Source organism: Macrosteles quadrilineatus, unplaced genomic scaffold (genome assembly GCF_028750875.1).
Source record: "Macrosteles quadrilineatus isolate MER2022 unplaced genomic scaffold, UCM_ALF_1.0 Scaffold_1__1_contigs__length_201487025, whole genome shotgun sequence".
NCBI lineage: Eukaryota > Metazoa > Arthropoda > Insecta > Hemiptera > Cicadellidae > Macrosteles > Macrosteles quadrilineatus.
Window position 1 is genome coordinate 126,099,641 of NW_026542594.1, and position 23,215 is coordinate 126,122,855.

General features: G+C 34.5%; 1 protein-coding gene across 2 annotated transcripts in view; it reads left to right on the top strand.

Annotated features, from left to right (window-relative positions):
• Positions 1-2,723: 2,723 nt before the first annotated feature.
• The window catches only part of LOC128984481 (cytokine receptor-like), a 54,253-nt gene continuing 33,761 nt past the window's right edge, over positions 2,724-23,215 (top strand). For both annotated transcript variants that reach the window (XM_054403810.1, XM_054403816.1), the window contains exons 1-8: positions 2,724-2,974; positions 14,176-14,316; positions 16,004-16,282; positions 17,474-17,612; positions 18,478-18,653; positions 19,573-19,730; positions 20,836-21,007; positions 22,881-23,043. In XM_054403810.1, coding sequence (XP_054259785.1) covers positions 14,202-14,316; positions 16,004-16,282; positions 17,474-17,612; positions 18,478-18,653; positions 19,573-19,730; positions 20,836-21,007; positions 22,881-23,043 — 1,202 coding nt within the window. In that variant the 5' untranslated portion in view covers positions 2,724-2,974; positions 14,176-14,201. The remainder of the gene's footprint in view (positions 2,975-14,175; positions 14,317-16,003; positions 16,283-17,473; positions 17,613-18,477; positions 18,654-19,572; positions 19,731-20,835; positions 21,008-22,880; positions 23,044-23,215) is intronic.

The window sequence follows — 23,215 nt, forward strand, 5'->3', positions numbered from 1 at the left end:
TATTAAGACAGTTTGTAGTTAGAACTTGTAGCTGAGGAACAGATATTCCAGATATTCTATTGTGAGTTTCTTGTGTAGTGGTGATGTGTGATTAATATGTTCGACTGGTATTACTCCCGTCTCATGGAATCGCGCGTCAGTGGAACAGGCCTATTTTTCTTCTAAAAGCTTTTTTCAAAACTAATTGATCTTTGAAACACATTCAAGGGTCCCAAGGTGGTGTGATAGCATGCTTCCCAGCAAATAATTCCAAATGAAATCCAGGATTGCACATAAGCGAAATGAGCTCGATTTACGTCATCCTCGTCTAAAATGACACACATTAAAGGCATAAATGTATCGTTAGATGTGTCGATTCATAAATGTGGTTGATTAAAAGCATAAATGTATTTACATATCTTTTTCATTAAAAAATCGACATGCTCTGTCCACTTCATTAGGCAGTCAAAATAAACGCCTAAATATTTATAATAATCTACTTTTTCAATGTATTCACAATTACAAGATTAACTGTTACGGTCACCGCAACAATGAATCTTCAAATTGTCTTGGCAGATCAGTGCTGATACTGAGTGATTAGGAAGAAATTTAGTCTTGGTCACATTAAGAGAGAACTGTCAATTGAGTTGAATGTTTTTTTTTACTAAAAAGATTAAGATAGAACGATTGCCATTTGTCATTGAGTTATTTATAGATTATTGGCAATTGGCATACTTTTAAAAGTGCATCTGAGATGTTTGTATCTTTTCCAAGCCCAAATTGTGAATTAGATATTTTTATTATAAAGGTACTTCACTAAACTGTTCCTTGACAATACGCTCTAAAACCTTGGAACATACGCTTAACAAAGTTGTTTCTGTCTTTTGGATCACCTGTTATAAAGTGCTGTATTGAATTGAGCCGGAGCGAAATATATCAGTCAGTAGAGATTGATTATTTAGGTGTAGCAGCGGAATGTAAATTATAAGTGCGTTTTGCTGTGGTTTTGTTTGAGTAAATCAGCCGAGACTTCGTCCAGACGCGGAGCCGAGCCACTGCTCAGCGTGAAAAGTGGAGTCCAGTCTGTAAGTCTAGAGTCAAAAACCACCAGGGTCCCGTGAATTTTGAATTTTATAAGGCAAATTAAAGATTTTCGTAACCACAGCAAATATTTACATATAGACAGTTTAGGACAGGTCCCCAGTCGGTCTGAGAGAGATTTTGGTTGAGTTGGGAGTGGTCAAGGTAAGTTTGAGGAAGTCCGGTTTCAGTGTGAATGTTGAATGCGAGTTCGTGAGTGTATGCAGTGTCATGTATAATGTACAAATATGTGATCAATGTATGTGGCAGTGTCCTGTGTGTAACTCTAGTCGGCCTATCCACACACTGTACAAGGCCGGAGCCATTGACTATATAACACTACTGTAGTATTATATAGTCAATGCCGGAGCCAATTAAACTGTTCAAGTAAAGGACAATTAGTAGGTCTTTGCTCAAAGGCTTAAATTCATGTCACACATAAAAATACACATTTTGGTTTTTATCTCTATTCTGATTAAGTCTCAAGTTCTGGTAAGTGACAGTGAATGTTCACCTGAGATTGCATGAAATTCAAATAAGTCACGAAATCCCAGAACCTGACAAATCGTCTCTGCACAGACTGGTAAGGCAACCAGAATATAAAGGAGTTCTCGAGTAGCTGGTAGATGAGAGACATGTACGTACATTATATTACTTCATCTATGCTACATGTCTGTCCCTTAATGTTGAAGGACCAAAACATTAACAACACCAAAATGTTGAAGGACGTTGTGGAATTTTGTGAAAACTTTCCAAATTAACATTTTGGAAAACCCAGACCTCGTATGCTCGCTGCAAGAAGTGCTTTTGTAGATAATATCATATTAGTACAGCCCATTGGCCATTTGTGTGGCCTGTGCTGAAAATGCTGGAGAACAGAGTGAAAATGATCAAGTGAGATCCATTCACGATCCCTGTGTAACTTGTAAAATACATATTTAGTATTTTCATAATTAATGTAAAACGATGCTGTTTTTCTGTAAGTATAACTATCATATCATGTACTTGTATTCATTAGTTTTCATAAATTATACTTTTTTCTCAAAGAAAATGTTAATTTGGTCGAAAAGACCGATGCGCTCATTAGTGTCATTTTGGCCGATGCGCTTCTTGAGGGTTTCGATGACGAAACTTTGTTATCCGAATCCATTTACGAAAAATATCGAATCGGTATTAGGCCTATCAATCTAGGAGTTTTATGTTATTACTTTGTTTTCACTACTCCTATGATGATATACAGTAATGCTTTCATACCTAGAGTTAAAAATGGCAAATAATAATATAACCTTACCTAAGCTAACCCAACATAAGAAAACAATTAAATAACAATACTAATTAATATGAAATGTGTTCACATTGTTGATATCGATCAACATGGGGAAAATAAGTTTCAGACATGTTTCGAAGTGCTCTTCCTTTTCATCATTTAGTAATATCTGTAGCCACCAACCACTATGAGCAATACAAAATCGTGTAAAGAAAAGTTAGTTATACTAGAATATATCTGAGTTAAATAAAATATACATATATTAAGCTTCCCTGTGAGACTTTTTCGTTGGCCATGTTGGCAGCCTGCAGCACATGATTAACACAGTCCGTGACCGTCATCCCTCCAGGCCTCTCTCAGAATCAGAAGTCAAAACTTGGAATTGAAGTGAGAAGGAGAAGCAGAAGAGAAGTAACTAAGTTAGTGAAGTGACAAGACAAGTGAACAAAATGGAGGTTGGTTGGTAGCACAATGTTTGGCACTAAGTGCGCGATTGATTCGATATTTAAACACAAATTAATGACTTGTGTTAACCTAACTACTTATGGATAAGTGCAGTGTGCTGTGAGTGAAATAAAACCATAACATATAACTTTTTGTGATACTTGTGGACTCAGTGCTTTTTCTGCAGCAACTTTGGAGAAGCACGTATGTATGAACGCCATGTTATTTATCTGAAATAGATTTAGGTATTCAAGAGACCGAATGTAAATATATAGCCTATATTTGTTTGGGACCGGGGGTATTTGATCAACATGTTAGTATAAAAACTATCTCTTCTGTAGTTCTGAGCGCAATCTCCGTAAAACATATTACACCGTGAAAACAAAGATCGTGAACGCAGGATTTCTGAAAGGGATGAATTTCATTAGGCCTATGTTGAATGTAGATGACAAATAATTGAACGAGAACTCCGTGACTTGTCAGTTAGTTTTGTGAGCGAATAAAATGTTTATGAGCTTATTAGGTTAAGCTTGTTCTATTAACCTAGCCTAACTTATTTTGTCTAACTTGTCAGAGGAGTTGATTTCCTCATTGTAGGCCTATTTGGCCTAGGTGGATTAGGATCAGAATCCCATTTAGGCTCAATATATTCTTAACCCCCTTCCTCAACATTTGATTTTTTTCCATCATGCGTTCTCAACAAATCTAAGTAAAGCTAAAAATAAACCCTCAATTAACTAATATTTCAAGGAGGGCTAACAATGGCATTAAAGTCCCTTAAGTATATTATCCTCATTATTATTTCTTACTTTATGTTAATTCGGCTTTTAAGTCAGATAGCCTTATAAGCTTCTTTCAACTATTAACTTAATAGCCAGCATGAGTTTAACATAACTAAGGCCCAGCGCACACGGTGTGACTGTTTTACAACTTTCGTTGCAAACCAGTTGCGCGTGCAACTGTTTGGAGACCTCGGCAATGTATTGCAATGGGGAGGCGCACACGACGCAACTGGTTGTATGCGATTTAAAAAAAAAGTTTGAAACCAGTCACATGCAACTGTGGGCCCGACGTTGCAGTTGCGTTGCAGACTTCAGTTGCACGAGACCACGGGGTGTTTTTGTGGTGTTTGGTGGTATTTGGTGGAATTTTGACGGCCATATAGTGTTTTTAGTATTTATAATTTCCTATCCGAATAGCTCTAGCTGCTACAAACAGCCTAGTACCATAGATTAAACACTCCCCTTGGGGAGTATGTTTAATCTATGCTAGTAGCCTACTAACATTCTTGCTCAGATAAGGGTGAACCCAATGCTCTCTCAGTACCCTTCGCTGTCTTCGGTACTGATAATAGCTAATAGCGCCTTCTTCGTCTGAGTCTGACGTACTAAGCGCACTTAAGGCCTTAAGACAACGTAACTGCACTAAATTTGCACTCCACTGAATGCACAATAGACACAACTGTAGTTGTAAAACAGTCACACCGTGTGCGGACAGAAGTTTTCTTTTAGTTGCAAACTGGTTCCAGACGCAACTGGTTTGCAACAGTTGTTGTAAAACAGTCACACCGTGTGCGCTGGGCCTAAAAATGCTTTCCCAACCATAGCGCTCAAGGTTTACAACAATTTGCCCCAAGAAATTTAGAACCTTGAAACAAGGAAGTTTGATAAATTGTTAAATGCATGGCTAGTAGGAAGGCCACTCTATAAGTTATAGCCTGGATGAGTAAAAAAAAAAAAAAACTAAACTGAAACTAAATTGAGGCTACATCCACTGCCATAAGTAACGTGTATAGCCTATATGTAAATAGTAAGATACAAGCGTATCAGTCAGTAGGGTAGCCTATTTTATTAAATTTCATTAATTCTAATGAAACAACCTATCCGGCATAGCTGGTCTTGGTGAAGAAGAAGGTAGGTACTTAATAAGTTAGCCTACACTAAGTTTTACTTCGCTTACCGGTCCTTATTTTGTCGCTTGTTCACAAAATCATGGTGTTCTTAAATTCAAGCCTTCTTAGCTCAGTGTTCAGTTTAGGGATACTCATTCATGTTCATTCCCCTGTGTTGTTTTTGGGTCTCGTAGATATTTTTTAAGTAGGTACTGTTAAGGCCAAACATTCAAGTCACGCCTAACGTAGTAAATTTACTAATAATTTATAATGCTAGCTTTTACGAATTGAAAAATCTTAAAGTTACTAAGTTTAGGTTTTAACTCGGGGCTTGAGCCTCCTGTATGTAGGCCTATGATTGTTTAAAAGCATTTGATTACCGGTATAATTGACTATTGGATACAGAAGAAGACATCCCATCTATATGGATCAGCTGTCGCAAATTTTTTACTGAAAAAGAATGTGAGCCAGTCACAGATTGCACTAGTGTCTAAAACTCTATTTAGTACCTTATTTTTTGTTACTGACTGCTGGGTCACAACAGTTGCTATAGCTCATAAGGCCCAGCGCACACGGTGTGACTGTTTTACAACTTTCGTTGCAAACCAGTTGCGTGTGCAACTGTTTTGTGACCTTGGCAGTGTATTGCAGTGGGGAGGCGCACACGACACAACTGGTTGTATGCGATTTCAAAAAAAGTTTGAAACCAGTCACATACAACCGTGGGACCGACGTTGCAGTTGCGATGTAGACTTCAGTTGCACGAGACTAAGGGGTGTTTTTGTGGTATTTTAACGGCCGTATAGTGTTTTTAGTGTTTATAATTTCCTATCTGACTAGCTGTAGCTGCTACACACAGCCTAGTACTGACATTCTTGCTCAAATAAGGGTGAACCCAATGCTCTCTCAGTACCCTTTGCTGTCTTCGGTATTGATTATAGCTAATAACGTCTTCTTAGTCTAAGTCAAGGCCTTAAAACAACGTAAATTGCACTAAATTGACACTCCACTGATTTCACAATAGACGCAACTGTAGTTGTAAAACAGTCACACCGTGTGCGGACAGAAGTTTTGTTTCAGTTGCAAACTGGTTTCAGACACAACTGGTTTGCAACAATTGTTGTAAAACAGTCACACTGTGTGCGCTGGGCCTAATAAATTCATTCCATTAGTTTCACTTGGTAAAAAAAATCGTGAAATCGGCAGAAATCAGTAATTTAGATCAGCGCAATCTGTAGGTGGATCACATCAACTAAGACAAATTTGATTAAAAACCTGGCTACAACTTTAACATGGGGATGGAATGTCTAGTTGTTGTATTAATAGTCAAAGCCGGTACCTAACTTAATTACGATGCTAAACAAAGCAAGGTTTTCATTATTATGTAGAGAAAATATGAATGAACGATGAAAACTAGCACATAGGCTATGAAATTTCGGTAGCCTACTTTCCTGTTAAAGGGAACATTCATTATTATCGATGATTTCTTTTTGAATATCGATATTTTATTTTTCTACCCGATATATTGATAACAACATGAAACATACAGCTGACAACTAACTTATGATGAGGATAATAACTTAGGCTAAATATTGTTCAGTATTTGTTAAAACAAACCCTAAAAAGAATTCAATACTTTTATGTAGACAGCAAAGAATTAGCAAAAAAATTAAATTAGAACTTCAATTTCGACTCAAAGGACGTCTACCAATTCCCTGAACACACTCCTCTCACAGATTTGTACCTGTGGCAGACAACAAAGAGTGTTTTAAAACATAAAAATGCTTAAAATATATGATTAAAATATAACATTGTTAAAAAATACATTGATAGTGAGTTATAATATAACATTATGCTTCCTACGCTATTACGGCTATAATGCTTATTTAGTACTTTTCAATGTTTCATAACTTTGAAACCAGTTGAGTCCACAATATAAAATTATTACAGCACAATACTCTTACTTAGTAACTATATCTGAGCCAAATTTAAAATTTTTATTTTCATGCCCAACAAAGATATTAAGCATCAAACTTTTGAAATTTTGAAAATTTTAAGATTTTGACAATTTTTATTTAAAACCCTATGCATGTCCACAACTTGAAACTTTGAGAAATTGGAGTACACACCTATAACTATCAGATAAAAAAATAACAAACACATAGTCAATTGCCTTTATATAAAAATAAACTGTTTAAAATCAGTATTCGTAACATCGTTGCGTTAAACTTTAAACAGGTAATTAGACCTATATATTTAGTTTTAAGTGCATCAATATATTACCATATTAAAGTTCAGATCTTTCTGAAGAGATTGGTTTTTATTTTAATGATCTAGGATTAGTAGAACCAGAGATATTTAATTTTACGCAGAGCTCTGAAATCGCTGAAAACGGCCGTTTGAGTAACAAAAAAATGGCCGCCATACAGTATAAAAATAAAATAATTGTATTTTTGTACTTCTAATAATATATACTTTCAAGGATAAAAATTAAAAATCTTGAAGCAACCACCTCTGGACCACTTGAAACTGATTGACCCAGCTACGTTTTGAGGACTTTCTGCACACCAAAATCGTAAATTCTATTTGTTGACTGCTCCATCCAAGTGGAAATGCGCTTCTTCACTCTAAGGAACTGCTTTGTCCTTTTCGTATAAAATTTCACTCATTGTGTCACAAAAATTTACACGTTGCCTTTTATCTGCTTGACTCAATTGATGACATACTGCCAGCTTGAAAGGATGAAATTTAAGATCTTTGACCAAATTTTTTCTCACAGTGGATGGGCGAAGTCCGAGAGCAGATGCCCGCTTCCAAATTGAGAGGCTAGGAGTCTGAACTGTTGCAAGGCGCACTCTTTCAACTGTCTCAGGGTTACTAACTGTCTTTGCCGGTCCAGGAGGTTTCTTCTTAAGCAAAGATCCAGTTGTGTTAACATTATGTATCTAACGTATTATCGTGTTACGATAAGGGATAGTATCATGCCATGCAATGTTGAAATGTGCACAAAAGTCTCTCTGAGTCTGAGTGACTGACTCTCCATTTGCATAATATCATCGCATGACAAACGTACGATGCTCAAGGTTCCACAACTCGGCAACAATTGAAACTGCACACTTCCCCCTCCACAGTGCAACGTTTTCCGGCCGTCGCCGAACGATATTCCTTGTATACTACGCAAGTCAAAAACATGTGTTTCCCAGTAATCACCCTGTACTATGTAGTCTATAATATGAGCTAGTTAGGTTGCTGGTTAATATATAGGTAGTTGTGTAGCCTATGATAATTTGTTTGTCCAGCGTTTCAACACCAGGAAAAAAACTCTGTGTGTCACTGATCGTGTGGTTTTTGTTTGCTATATTTTATAAATGTATAAAGTACCAAGCGTTTTAATTGATTCCACGTAAGTTATAATTTTATTGATTTTACACGTTTTAAATAGGTACTTTTTAGCCTATATTAATATGTAAAATATTGTCTAGGCTAGTTTTTCAACGCCCAAAGACTCTGTGTGTCACCAAGCGTGTTTTAAAATCAACGACACCATCGAAGGGTTAAACTTACGCCTATAATTTACTGACAATATAACTTAAATCATCCAGATGATAGCTACCGTAGATGTTTACGACAGGCCTAACTTAGCAGCTGAATCCTGAACTAAAATTAACAACTTTATGCCCCCTGTCACAATCATGTCTAGCTCTTGACCCTAGGTGTTTTTGTCTCCCTGCAAAAATGAAAAGTTTAACCTAGATCAAACGTTGTCCCTGGGCACGTCCGAAATTTAAATAGGCCTAGTCACATAACAATAATCCAAGTCAGTCGAAATACTTAAACTGCCTTTTTAGCATGCATGTTATAAATACGTAATACAATTTAATCCAATACATCATTCTATAGTCTGGTGGTTGGTGGGATCCACAAAATCATTTCTGGGCCTACATATAGGGCCTAGGCTAAACTGAGTTTCAATTGACTTAGGCTAACATAAGTTAAAGTTCAAAATTATTCTTTAAAAACATGTAGTGAACCCCATTAAAGAAGCTGAACACTCTACTTAGCCTAAATAAATTAACATTGTCAACAATTTATAAAAAAAAGCTGAGCTAATGTCTAGAAACAGTATTCTTACTCCCAAACAATAGGGTTTAATAATATAAGAAGCTATACTCTAACTATTAAATCAAACTTAGGTTTTAGTGTCCAATACTGTAGCACCAGATTAAAATCATTCAAGAATTTTTAATCTGGGGTAAGTCATTCCTATTCTTTGTAAGGCAATAAGTTAATTAATATCAAGCTCAAAATCTAGTTGACGTTTGGTGCTTGCACTTTTAAACCATCTATATCACATCGTAACACTTTTCCTTTTTTGGAAGAATGAATATCCATTTTTAGTGTAGTGGCAAGTTTTTGACTTTCTGTCCATGCAACATACATAATCTAGGCCCATCATCTATCCGACACATCGACACATCCTTTCACCAATTAACTTGGCAACAACCCTTACTGTGGGTAAGCGGTGGGAGTAACCATAGCTGTCAGTGACGGCTATAGGGTCATTCCACGCCAAATCATCCAGCCAAAAGTAGACTTGACACCCAAGGTTTTCTGATTTCAATAAAATTTTGCATAGATAATATATACATAAGTATAGACTAGATAAGAAGAAATCCAAAATTTTATCTCATTCTGATCAAGGGCTTCAGGCAATAAGTTAATTAATATCAAGCTCAAAATCTAGTTGACGTTTGGTGCTTGCACTTTTAAACCATCTATATCACATCGTAACACTTTTCCTTTTTTTGGAAGAATGAATATCCATTTTTAGTGTAGTGGCAAGTTTTTGACTTTCTTTCCATGCAACATACATAATCTAGGCCCATCATCTATCCGACACATCGACACATCCTTTCACCAATTAACTTGGCAACAACCCTTACTGTGGGTAAGCGGTGGGAGTAACCATAGCTGTCAGTGACGGCTATAGGGTCATTCCACGCCAAATCATCCAGCCAAAAGTAGACTTGACACCCAAGGTTTTCTGATTTCAATAAAATTTTGCATAGATAATATATACATAAGTATAGACTAGATAAGAAGAAATCCAAAATTTTATCTCATTCTGATCAAGGGCTTCAGGGATACGGCCATTTTAAGTTTCACAAAAATTCAGTTTCCGAGGCTTATTTTTGCGCTAAACTGAAATGTATATATTCTCGTCTTTCTATGTAAAAAGGGCAATTTTGTTGTCACACGTGAAAGTCAAAAATTAAATTTGATTAAGCTAAAAATTTCCTTTGATTCCGAACATGTATGATGAACTTAAATAATACAAAATGTTCATCAATTTAATATAGGCTATGTTTATTTACAAATGAATAGAAATCTAAAAAAATATGAAACAAAATATTGGGTCCTTAAGTTGTTATTTTTGTAGACCTATGAATTAAATTTTTACTTATAAAAAGCCCTAACTAAATTGTCCTAAATCCTACATTACTTACCTAAATAAAGGCTAATTATAGCTTTACAAGCAATTACAATTACATTTTATGGAAAATTTATAAGTTTACCACTCTCAATAACAAATAAAAAATATGCATTATTAATTTTTATAGATCAAATTTCAATATTAAATTATGTGTTAAAAAAATAAAAGTAAAATTTGATGACATATTTAATACACAACCAATGTTTGTAACCAGAGTTTATACCGGTGAATGTGACCAGTGTCTGTGTGTGTTGGTGTGTTTGTCACTCCTGTGATGACATGAAACATTCAAGTCTAAACATGAAAGGCTTGTTTCACATCTATCCGGCATGCCATTAAAAACCGACTTCTAACCGGCACTGACATGGGTGCACCTTTCACGTTACGCCGACACCGGCACTCTGGCAGTTGTACTCCAGCTTGTGAAACTTAACATAGTAACTATGACATTTTACAGGGAAAATCACAAAAGATGCAAAAACGTTAAAATAATCATTTTTACTGCAATGAGAGTTGTACAATTTTGTTTAAGCTAAAAGGAATATCAACTTGCTAAATTTTAATCAAAAGCGTTTCATATGCTATATTGCGAAAATCAGAATTTTCCGTTATTTCATAGGAAAATCGCAATAAAAAATCAAAATATCAAAATACCCCTGCCGTCAGCTAACCTGCAGACTAAGCAAATTTCCATTTACCTGGCTGTATATCTACTAAAATATTCCCTTAAAATGTTCAGATTTATTGCCTTTTTAAATAACATTAATAATTAATAACATTAAATAACATCTACGGACTCATAGTCCGATCATGCTGGTCCGCGAACTCGTTAGAATAAATTTAGGTTTACATGTATTTACCAAATTTCATCAAAATCTGATAATTTTTGCTTGAGTTATCGCGCATTTATTACAGTTAAAATCATGGTTCTAATAAAAATAAAGTGACCTACAATGCTCCTTAACAGGAGATTTTGTGACAATCCTTAAGGCTTTCCTATCAGAACAGGTGTTAGGCTATTTTGGAGAAGGAAATCTCATTTATACATGGCAACTATTTCCCCTGAGTAGCAGGCCAAAACTTAAAACAGAGTGGAAAAATAAGCATGGTGTGCAGATAAAATATGTCTCAGGTATGGACACAACACAAAAAAATAAAAGAAAATAAACCATTAATTTTAAATCTCAACTTAATAGGTGTAGATGAGTTGTTAACTGGATTATTTTTATTTTTACCCTTAGACTGGGTCTGATTGATAATACAATCAATGATGGCTAAGCTCATGAGAAGCAGGATATGGGCTATCATAATAAACAACAACACAAGGAAACTGGGCCTCTTCTGACCGATACTCGTCATTCACAGTTTAAGCCACTATCAGAGATCAACAACTTATCAAAGACTGTCAATTTTATAACACTCACTCTGTTTCAGTATACAGTAGTAGTCATTTTCGGATGGAACCCATTCTAGGAATAATAGAAACCTCCATAAACAGTTTCAGGATTTTAATGCTATTTGGAAACTGTACGATTATATATTGGACAGTTTTGGTCGTATTTTCTAGATACTGGTAATACAAATTATTTTTGGGTCTTTAATATTGATTCATACTTTTATTAGGCTTGTACCTCTTGAGTTTGACTTTGACCTCATACTTTTGAAAGGCATATAAAGAAAGGATCTTAAAACTCTTAATAAATTTATTGAAAGCATTGACTATATATATATATATATATATATATATATAGTCAATGCTGAAAGCCAAGCCAACCTCATCACTAGATTAGATATTTAACTTTGCTAGGCTCACGTAATAATGGGGTATGTTGAGTATCTATGTTTATTTCTTATGCTATCTATATGTGTTAGCCTATTGAAAATGTTGTCTGTACTGTGAGCATAGGCCAAAATGAATATCTACCTAATTGAAATTGTATTTGTGTTATTCTGAGAATACACAGGTGCCGCTATTCCTCATTCTTATAAGAGGGCCTAAAATATCTGTGAAAACTGAGGACTAATTTACTGATTCCATTAGCTAGAATATAATTAATTTTACTGCAAATTTGAGTTTCTAAAATACCTTCCTCCCGTACCTGAGTCGCAAACATTTTTTTTTGGTTGGGTTTAACCCTTTAACTGGCAATGGGCGAACTCTGTAATGGCAAGGCATTTTTGACGATTTTGCAGTCATATTTTATTAAATTCATGTACACTAAACCAACAGAGCAAAGCTATTGAACCGTATAAGTAGCCTACTTGAATTGTTCATAAAGAAAATCAAAAAATTTTGAAAATGGCAACAAAATAAATATTTAGAACAGTATGTATTGGCATTAGGCAGAAAAGATATAATGAATGGTTTTTGAATTTTGAAAGTAAAACTTCGCTGCATGAAGTGAAGGTTTTTTTTATATGAAATTCAATATAGACCTATACAAAATTTTTGTAATTTATTTCCCTACATGGAAATGTTAAAATATTTCAATTAACCTTCCATTTTGTTTTATACAGTTATGACCTCAAAACAAAAAAATGGCTAATTCTACTGTTGTAAGAATTGTTCATGGATAATGATCATTACTATAAATCTGTATACTTTTATAAATCTTAAAGTTATAAAGGCAAACATAAATAAATACACATGTTATAGTATTTTGTATAAAATGCTGCTGTGCCTTTTTCATGTGGCGATCAAGTTGTTTCTTCACTATGACGAAATGTTTCAAAAGAGGGCTAAATGTAATATCCCAAACCACAAATTTATTAAGTCTATGCTCAAGAAACTGTTTACAAACTAAATATTTACAAATTTAAAACTAATAAATGTGATTCAAAGTGATAAAGTCACAGTCACACCCGCGATATTCATTGTTGGTAAACAGTCAATAAAGTGCTCAAAATCCGGCTACAGATATTGTCACAAGTTTCTATAAGTAATGTCACATTTCAGTCAAGGTGTATATATTTATGTTTTTTTGTTTATTTGAAATGATATCCAAACTAAACATTTACAAACTTACAACTTATAATCAAAATTCAACTTGTTAGTTGTTGGTCAACAATGATTGAGGTTAGTTATTCAGACAAATATTCATGAAAAGTAACAGCTCATAACTTCAGCCCCAGTGGTGCAATCTAAAACAATTAAATACCACAATGCAAAGAATTTTATGACATTTCTAATGAGATACATTGTCATATGGATAATTATATATTTCAGTGAATAAAATGTATTTTACGACGGCGACTTTTATAGTTGCTCTGCCACTTCATGAACTTGTAAAAATTGATTGATTTGTTTTTTGTTGTGAGATCGTATGTAATTATATCGAAATGATATTTGCACCATAATATTGGAAATTTATTCCTTATTGCAGTAGTACAACCTGTTTCTTTGTAGACAAAAAATACCCCTTGTTATGATTTTTTGAAACACACGTGTTTGGCAGTTTTTTGATGCGTAGGCGTACATGGTGCATCTGACTTTGCTAGAAATTTTTGTTCACTTTAATGCTCAAATTAGAGTCATCCCTTTATGAAATTAAGTTGTTTTTTGTAACAAAGTCCAAGTTTAGAACATTATCTTTCTTACAGTATAAAAATTATTCCATTCTGCAATTGTTTTTAACCAATAAACCTTGCAAACTGTAACTATTATTATAGTCGCTGCCACTACAGAAACCACCGGCCGCGACTATTGTAGTCGTGCTGCCGATTGGAGGGTTAATATTGAGTTTATAAATTGAATGTATAAACTCCTCCGTCTTATGTATTTTCTGTTCTTAATTTACTACCTGACTCGCAAACAATTTTTTATGTGTTGGGTTTAATATTGAGTTTATAAATCGAATACATAGGCTAAACTCACTCGAATGTTTTTGTTTGTTATTAATGATCGCATTAGGTGCAACAGTTTCTGGGTGTGATTAAAGGTTCAAAAACAACACCCTTTGGTTTATGAGAGTCGGATTATAAATTTTGCCGGGTTAAATAAGTTAAATGTTTCTGTTTCAGGATGTTGATTAGAAGTTAACCCAGAGATGGAAAGGTTGCTATGCAGCAGGACGTGGGTTGTGGTGTTGTTTGTAGTTGTTGTGGCCGAGGCCGAGACGGATGACAGATACCGTTGTAGTCCTGGTATCACCACGCCTGGGGGTAAGTTCATGGACACCTCTGCTACAGTAGCCTACAAGTAAGGTCTACATGGATCATGTTTTGGCAACTTTCTAAAAGATTGACCCCAACCCCTCTGACATTTAAATAATAACCATCGATAAAGAAGTGAACTTCTATGAGTATTGATCTAGTCTCTTTTAATATGGACATGAACCTAAGTATTTGTACAGTTTAGATCATTTTATTTGAAGGATGGGTTTTTTTTTAAATCACGAGTAGGCGCCTGGTTATAGTTTTCAACTATCAACTATCCTAAGTTCTACGTTATTTTCTGTAATTGAAACTTTCCAACCCATGTCCATGTAGACTTTTTCTATTTAGGTAAAGCCAAATTGTTTTAATAGATTTGTCACCTGTAATGTTCCTATCACTTAATATTTTTGCCTATCTTAGGCCTAAACTAATGTAAAGTTGAGTCCTGAAAATCTGTTTATGCTGATACTGCTGACACTTGAAGTTTTGATTGCTAGAATTGTTTTTTGATCCTAATCAATAATCTGCCTACATTTATTTGTATTTCTACTAAATAATATTTTACCCCTGTTATAGTTTGGTCATTTTCCTAATTTATTTTTTAGAATTCTCACATTTAGGTACATTTAACACTAGGTTTTCACCTTTGAGGATTTCTTGTAAGTGTAAAATCACCCAGAATTCTATTTACTGATTTGATAATGTAAAATAATACTCATGTAAACAAAGCACTTAATCTTAGTTAACAAAATTAATGGAATCGTGCAACAACACGTACAGTGGAAAACAAGATCTTATCTTTTGATTATTGCCAATGAGTCATTAGGTGGCTGTCATAAAAATTTTTATTGGACAAGTGAGTGCAGCTTTGATATTACTGACTATTACTCCCAACTCAAGGTCGATTTGTATGCTACTTAGAAGTTATTCATCTATTGAAATGTTTGCTTTTTACAACTTAATGTTGGTGAAACATCTATGCTTAGTTAAACATTTTTAACACCAAGGCTATTGGATTAAATATATATAATAGGAGGCTACGTACTGTCTTCAGTTCTATGTAATATTCCGAGAATTTCTAGTTTTGGGTCAAATGACCATTTATCAAATTGAAGAAGGTTTGGATGATTTAAAACTGGATTTAACTTGTATTAAACCTTCTTCAATTAGATGTTGGATTTGATAATGGGTTATTTGACCCGAAACTAGCTACCTATGGAATAGACCGATTATGAAAAAGGTATATAACCTATTATGAATTTGTATTTGGATGGCTTTAATTACTTAGTCTACTTGAAGGAAATTTATCAGTCTGGACAATTCTATTGTACAACTTTGTGTTGGTGATTGGATTTTTTTTTTATTGTTGTTTAAAATTTAAAGAAAATATTTTTTGAACAAAATTGTTTAAAAGAGGCCATACTAATAAAAATTGTTTGTACTAAATACAAAATTGCATATGTATTTGAGTAAATTGTATGCATTGTATCAATTGGAGTGGGAAGCGGAATACGGACAAGAACCCTTTCCTCACCACTGTTGCTTCACTGTTTTATTAGTTTAATACCACCCAGCACACAATAGTGTGACTCAGAGTTGTTGGGAGCCTTTCCCCCATTCCTCCTACACGTTACCCTAACTGTAAGGATCTATACCCTTGGTATGTTGAAACATAAACATGTTGATGTTACAGTAACTCTACCAGCGGGCGATATAATACTTAAGTATGGACAACCTCTGGAGATATTCTGTGAGCTCAGTCCCAGCGTGGTGGCTCAGGGCTTCAACTCAAGCAGTCTCGTCTTCTATCACACGTCGTATAAAGTTATGCCAGAGTTCATTTCTATTGTCAACGAGTCAACTGCTCGCTTATACATCGAAAAACCAGTTCCGATGAAGGACATGTACTATTGTAAACTCATCAATGGAACAGAAGAGTCGCCAGTATGCCTTAATAGCGTAGCGGTCGGATGTAAGTATTGTATAAAATGTTTTTTAGCTGATTAGATTGACTGAATAGAGTAACAAAAGTTTAAATGTTTAGCTAAAAGGAGCAATTGTTCAAGTACCTTAGTCAGGTTGGTTTTGGTGCATCTTTTTGTAAAAAAGATAGTTCTACTGAGTGTAGATATAAATAAATGTCTAAAATCACTGTAAACTAAATTGACACCATACTTTTATCCAATTTGGTACAACAATACTTAAGTAGACGATAAATATGTAGTTAAATGGGATTAGGTTTTATCAGAGAATCAACTGTTGTAGCTATGTCATTTAGGCCTCTCTTGCTACCAGTGATGGTTTCAGTGCTCAATTAAATTGATTGCTTATCGTCAATCTTTTATTCTCGATGAAAACTTTAAAAGTGGAATGCTTTCACTCATGTAGTTTAAAAAATACTGAATAAGAACTTGTACTACTCATAGAGCAATTTATATACATCGTTTTGATAATAATAGACAAAAGTTTGATTGTCATTCTTCAATCCAAAGTTAGTTGTTCCCATTTTTTAAATAAAAATAAGCAATTTTCATAAATTGTTTTTAATAATACTGGTAAAGCCACCTTGCTCAGTTGAAGGTGAAATTCAATAACTTTGACTTACTGCCATTACTACTTTTGCCATAAATAATTTATAATTATAGTACCTATTAGCAAATTTGGAATGTCGATGGAGGCACACACAGGCGTAGGAGATTAGGACCGTCCGTTAAATATTCTATTTACTCAACCAATCAAAATAAAAATATTTTAATTTTAATTAAATTAAATTAATGATAAATAGTTTGTTACAATACTTAAAATCGGTCGATTAACATAGGACAAACACACAATTGTTTGTATTATGATAACTAACAATACAGTATCTACTATTTTCTCAAATAATGATTATTTATTACACTTCTGCTTTTAAGTGGAGTATTCGGTGAGGCGGGGAGATTTAAAGGTTGGGCCACCCCAGCTATTCATCGGCCGAGCAACTTACCCTGTACCTTGCGCCCATGAGTGTGGGGGTGCGTGTGTGCGACGGGACTTGACCTGGCCTCCATCAGCATTCTGAATTCGCTAATACTATATATGCCAAAAAATCTAAATTTTAATTTTTATGAGCCTATTAAAAAAATACTCGCACATCAAGTATTACAATTAATTTTTATTACAGTTGAACCAGAATTTGTAAAGAACTTCTCATGTGTATCCCATAACTGGGATAACTTGAATTGTACGTGGGTCACGCCTAACAACTTTGTCAAGACCAAGTACACACTGGTATACCAACTTCCAGGTAGAGCAGGGGGAAGGTAAGTTTACTCAATACTTTTAGATATAGTATACCCAGCAGCAACCTTCGTACTTAATACACGCTTATTTGGAGCTCCTCGGCTGATACTTGCTAACTTGCATTTATCAGTGACTGTAAAGGGAATAAGTAACTATACGTAATGTCAGAAAACTCTAAATCCCTAAGCAGCTTGGTATTAGAGTGTTTTTCAGCTTTTCTGCAAATAAGATTCTGATAAAATAATCTGTAGAAAGTTCAGAATTCACGTCGAACAATGTTTAAAGCCTTTTAAATTAATCTTATATGTGTTTGTAGATTACAAATGTAATAACATTTCTTTGATCGAAAACTTTCCACCAATATCTCTACTATCCAGAGTTAAACACTTTTCCTCGGTTAGACTTCCTGCTCTTTTGCTGATAAACCGACTATCTGAATATAGTCAGAAGTCTGTTCCGTTTGATTAGTATAAAAACTGAGTTAAGCCCTTATAAATCAGTTCTAACCGCCTATTTTACACTAATTTAGATTAAAAAGTGATTTATCCTTAACAAAATCTATTGTAGGGAGAAGTAAACTTGTGGTAAATATTTTAGTTGAAAAAAAAAATAGTCAAAATGCTTTTAGTTTATAGTTCACATTTTAAAATGGTTTTGATGGACTTGTAGAACACTCACTCTGGGACAGTGCTAAATTTCAAAAGATAAAAATTGTTGTTCTTAACCCGTCAAAAAAGAAATAAAGTAGTTTATTTTAGATTAATTTATTAGTTAATATTTAACTGTATGACACCATTCACTTAGGTCATGTTATCTCTTGAATAAAGGAATTACGACCATGATTTACTCATAAATAATGTATTAAAGAATTGCATTTTATTTCAGGTTAAAGTTTCCATGTCCAGATGAGACGGATGTTAATGGGAAGAACTACTGCTTTTACGACCAAACAACTTCAACACCATACAGACAGCCTTATGAATATTATTCTTTTTTAATGACTGGAGAAAATAGGTTCGGAGTCAAGACTCAGAGAACTAGGTTTCATCATTATGCTTATGGTATGTAACTAACATTCGAGCAATCAAGTATGTTGTTACGTTGGACAATTTTGGTGGTATCTTACTACACTGCAGGGTGTCTGCCAGCCGGGAAAACGGGGAATCATACTTAATTTTGGGCTGGCCATCAAATGTATGGGATTTCTCCTTAAATATTTTGGGTAGAATGTGCAGTTGATATATTAACGCTTTTAGTGCATACATGAATGACGTCGATAACATTTCTGTAATCGCGGTAGACGTTAGTGATGACACGACCGCAAGAGATGCCAGGGTTTTGCCGCGATCGCGGAAGACTGTGATAATGTTTCCGTGACAGCGGGAAACGATGATGATGTCTACAAAATAGCAGGAGATATTCAGGATTTTGCCCCGATCACAGATGGTGATGAAAACGTATCCATGACCGCAGGAGATTGAAAATAAACTGCGATCGGGCATGACAACAGTGACATTTTCATGACCCCGTGAGCCGTTAATGATGATGTCTACTCGACCGGGAAGGATGATTAACATTTTGTTGCAATCGCAGGAGACATTTACGATGTCTACGCAAACGTGGGAGACGATAATGATGTTTACACAACCGCGGGAGATGATTAACCTTTTGTTGCAATCGCGGGAGACGATTATGATGTCTATATTGCCGCGAGGGATGATCAGAATTTTGCCTTGAGAATCACCAAAGGAATTACCTACTCTTGATTATTCTTCTCAGCAAAATTTGACAGAAAAGTCCATTTTTTATTTCGGGGACCTGTTTAGGCATCCTGTTTGATTAGATATGTTGCTTTCAAATCAATACAAAGAACCCCAAAGTGGTCATAGTATGTAGCAGATACATCTGTAGATTTGTTTTAAGTAGGCTACTTGATTTCACATTGGTATCCATTACCCTAACTGTGTGATTGTATTGCAGTGATCCCTGCTAAGGCAGCTAACCTGACTATGCTAGAGAAGACTTCCAGCAGTGTGTTGATACAATGGTCTGTGGTCTTCCCTATGCAGAACTTTCCTCCAGGAGTTGAACAGAAGGTTGAATACCAATCAGAGTGGGATCCCAGAGATCACTGGACGGTCAGTATATACAATGTTTTTATAGATGTATCACCTCAACATTTTCACTTATTGTCAATGATAACTGTAGTTTGCAAAACTCTTTGTTGCCTTTTTGTAAGTTTAACAATCTAATGATGGTTTTAAGACACTAGTCAATTAACAGATATTCTATCTAAATAAGCAATTACCTAAAACTATGTTAACATTCTGGAGGAACCAAAATCATCCAATATTTTAAGGGGGTTTAAGGAGGACCCGCATATCCATCCCATGTTAATAATTAGAGTTAGAGATCCAACCTTGATGTTACTTTAATTTTATTTGAATATTTATTTATTTAAAATTGTTTACATCCCAAACTAAAAAAGATAATGATTTTTTATCATTTTTAATCATGTCTTTCTGCAATTTTTCCATTAATAATATTTTGATATGGGCTACAGTTTATAAAATATTTATTAAACTTCGTAAATTATTTTTAAAATCAATAAAACAGCTGTTTTAAAAACAAATTTAAAAATTACCCCATTAATATTTTTGAAAAGGGACCTGCTGTAATTACCCATTTACATACACTCTTTTTAGTAACATCAAAGTTAGATCCCTAACTCTAAAACTTTTTTAGAAAAATGTACCTTTAGTTGACGAAATTAACATGATATAGATAGGCGGGCTGGGCCGATCCCCCTTAAAGAACATAATTCATTTGGGAAAAAGTATGCTACATTAGACCTCAACCAGAACATTAGGGAAAGGACCCGATTTGGCTAGTCAATGATATTGATGGTTGTATTTTACACCTGTATGCACTTGGAAAATCATTCACACAATTATTTCAAAAAGAATTTATGAGTTTAACTGGTGAAAAATTAGTTCTGTCCAACGCACCATTTGAAAAGATCAATATGTAATTTTTTATTTGTAATCAAAGTAACATTGTCGAGTGTCTGAGTTTAGAAAATTGTGCTTTTTTAATTTAAAATAAATGTTGATAAAATCTTGAGTAGTACCTAGCAACAACAAAAAATAATTTTTAAGAACATTGAAATTGAGATGCTTATAGTTTGACAACTTTGTCAAAAGCTATTAAGCCGGTTTGTAAACAGTGTATTTTGTTTTACAGGTGGTGAACATGACTTATAACATAAAGAATGCAACTCACCAGGTCAACATCACAGGGCTTAAGTATGCCAACAGTATATATGACCTGAGAGTGTTCATGCGTTCTCCCTTGGCCCTAGGGGAAGATATGTGGTCACAACCAGCCACCCTGACCATCAAGACAAAGCCAACAAGTATGTACTCAGTATATTTATATTCTAGAATAATACAGTTAGATTTTCTCCTAAACGACCCTAGATTAACTGCCTTTGCTCCAGAAAAAATAGTTTGTTTAACTGCCCTAAATTTCAATATAGATTGGTTTTTTTACCTAGGAGTCTAGGTACTTCTTTCCCGTCCTTAACGCAGTAATAAAATAGAGCCGTGGTCATGCAGGTAGTTTTGTTATGAATTTTACATTTATTGTCAAATTAACTCCAGCGGCACCCGTCCCCTAGGATTGAAACCTCTCCCGAGATTAAGGGAATAACATTATCCTCCCCTGCGATGGTGTCAAATTAGCATATACAGTCCGCTCTTGGGCTCTTGGTAATTTAAACACCCAATAAATCAAAACTTTCAACTTTTTTTTTTTTTTCGTTGAAGCCTTTTGTAGTGTGGAACCATGGCTGAAGCTAAATTATTTGTTGTTTTATCATGGAACCCAAGCATAAATACAAATCCATTTCTATTGCGGAAAAAAGAAGTGATCGCAGCAGTAGAAAGTGGTGGAGTCAAGTCAGAAGTTGTACAGTAGAACTCTCTATAATTCTTATGGTTTATTTTTCTCCTGATAAATCAAACTCTTGATAATTCAAATTTATTTGCTTGGCCCACCAATTTCAATAGTCTTCTGTATAGCTTTACAATAAATAGCAATGCAAAACATCAAATACAACTTTGCCCTTATAGAAAGACCTTGCAACAGTTATCAGTACTACATTGTGAAAGTAAAGGTTCAATTGTGTTTGCTAACAGGGACTACAATAGTAGAGTAGGGGCATTTTATCAGTAAGCCTTAGAAGGGAAAGGAAGCAATATTTTGATACAGTTGTGTCTTATCAGCAGAACATTGACCTCATGAACTCATATTATTAGTTACTGCTACATCCTTGAATGCCTGCACAGAGATAAGATATCTGTATTTTATGAATGGAGACGATTGTTTATTTTAGAATACTCTATAACTTGTTTTGGACACTAGTTTAAGATTTTTTTCTATATGGTTATATGATCATACAATTAGGCTATGTTTTTTGTTTTTTTGTTCCCATAATCTAAAACATGTGGAAACAAGCAAACACAGACTTATAGTAATTAGGTATAGGTCGCTTGGGACTTTTTATTGTTTATTGTTATTTATTGTATTTCCATGGTTGAAAGAAACTAGACCTTGATTGATAATATCATTGAATGGTGAAATATCTGAAATAGCGTTGGGTATCAGGGGTTAGAATGCACTGGTCTATACAGGGTGTTTTTTTTTTAACTTGCTTCTTTTTTTATGTAAAAACTGCAATAGATAGAAATATGCAGTTTTGGGGGAATCATATTCTATTGACATAGGGGCCACAATTATTGTGAATTTAATGTGAAGTTCCCATTCACCCCTTTTCTCCCCCTACTCTTAACTTACAATTTTTTAATTGCAAGGTACACCTTTTGACATATAAAATTTGAGGGCATGAAAAAAGAAAAAGAATGGCGCAAACTAGAGATATCTATGTCATTCCTATCAAAAGTTATGGCAGTTCAAAATTTGAATTTTTCACCCCCTTTTTTTAAGAAAAACACGGTTTTTTCAAATGATTTTAGGTCAAAAACGGTAAGAGCTAGCAAAGCTTTGAAAGAAATTTCATGGTCAGGAATTAAATTTTCTACAAAACACTCTTATGAGTTTACCGAAAATCGCACTCGAATGAGGCACGAAAATGAATGCCTGTCTGTGTTAAGGTACTCTGGATATGGATTTATTGCATAAACAATATTTTTTGGGTCCTCTGAACCGGAACACTGTTATTTTACGGTTCTGTTTTCAAGCCACTCTAATATGATGGTCATTTTCAGTTCCTGGAGCTGCTCCTAAAACAGATATTGGGAGTTTTGAGGTAACGACAGTCAGCCCCACTAGCAGAGATGTGTATGTCTACTGGCAAAACATCCCCGAATATCTCTACAATGGTGATCATTTCAAGTATAAAGTCACTGTTGAAGAAGACGGCGTACCACGGTTAGTATTGTCACTCGGGTCAAATTCTGGCTATTTATTTGGTACCTGTTGAAGTTTGATCTTCCTTTTTTTACCTTTTAAGTTGAAGATGCAAAATTTTCCTACCCTTTTCTAACCCTTTGTAATAATATATTTCTGTAGCTTAATTATTTTTATAAAAATGAAGATTAGT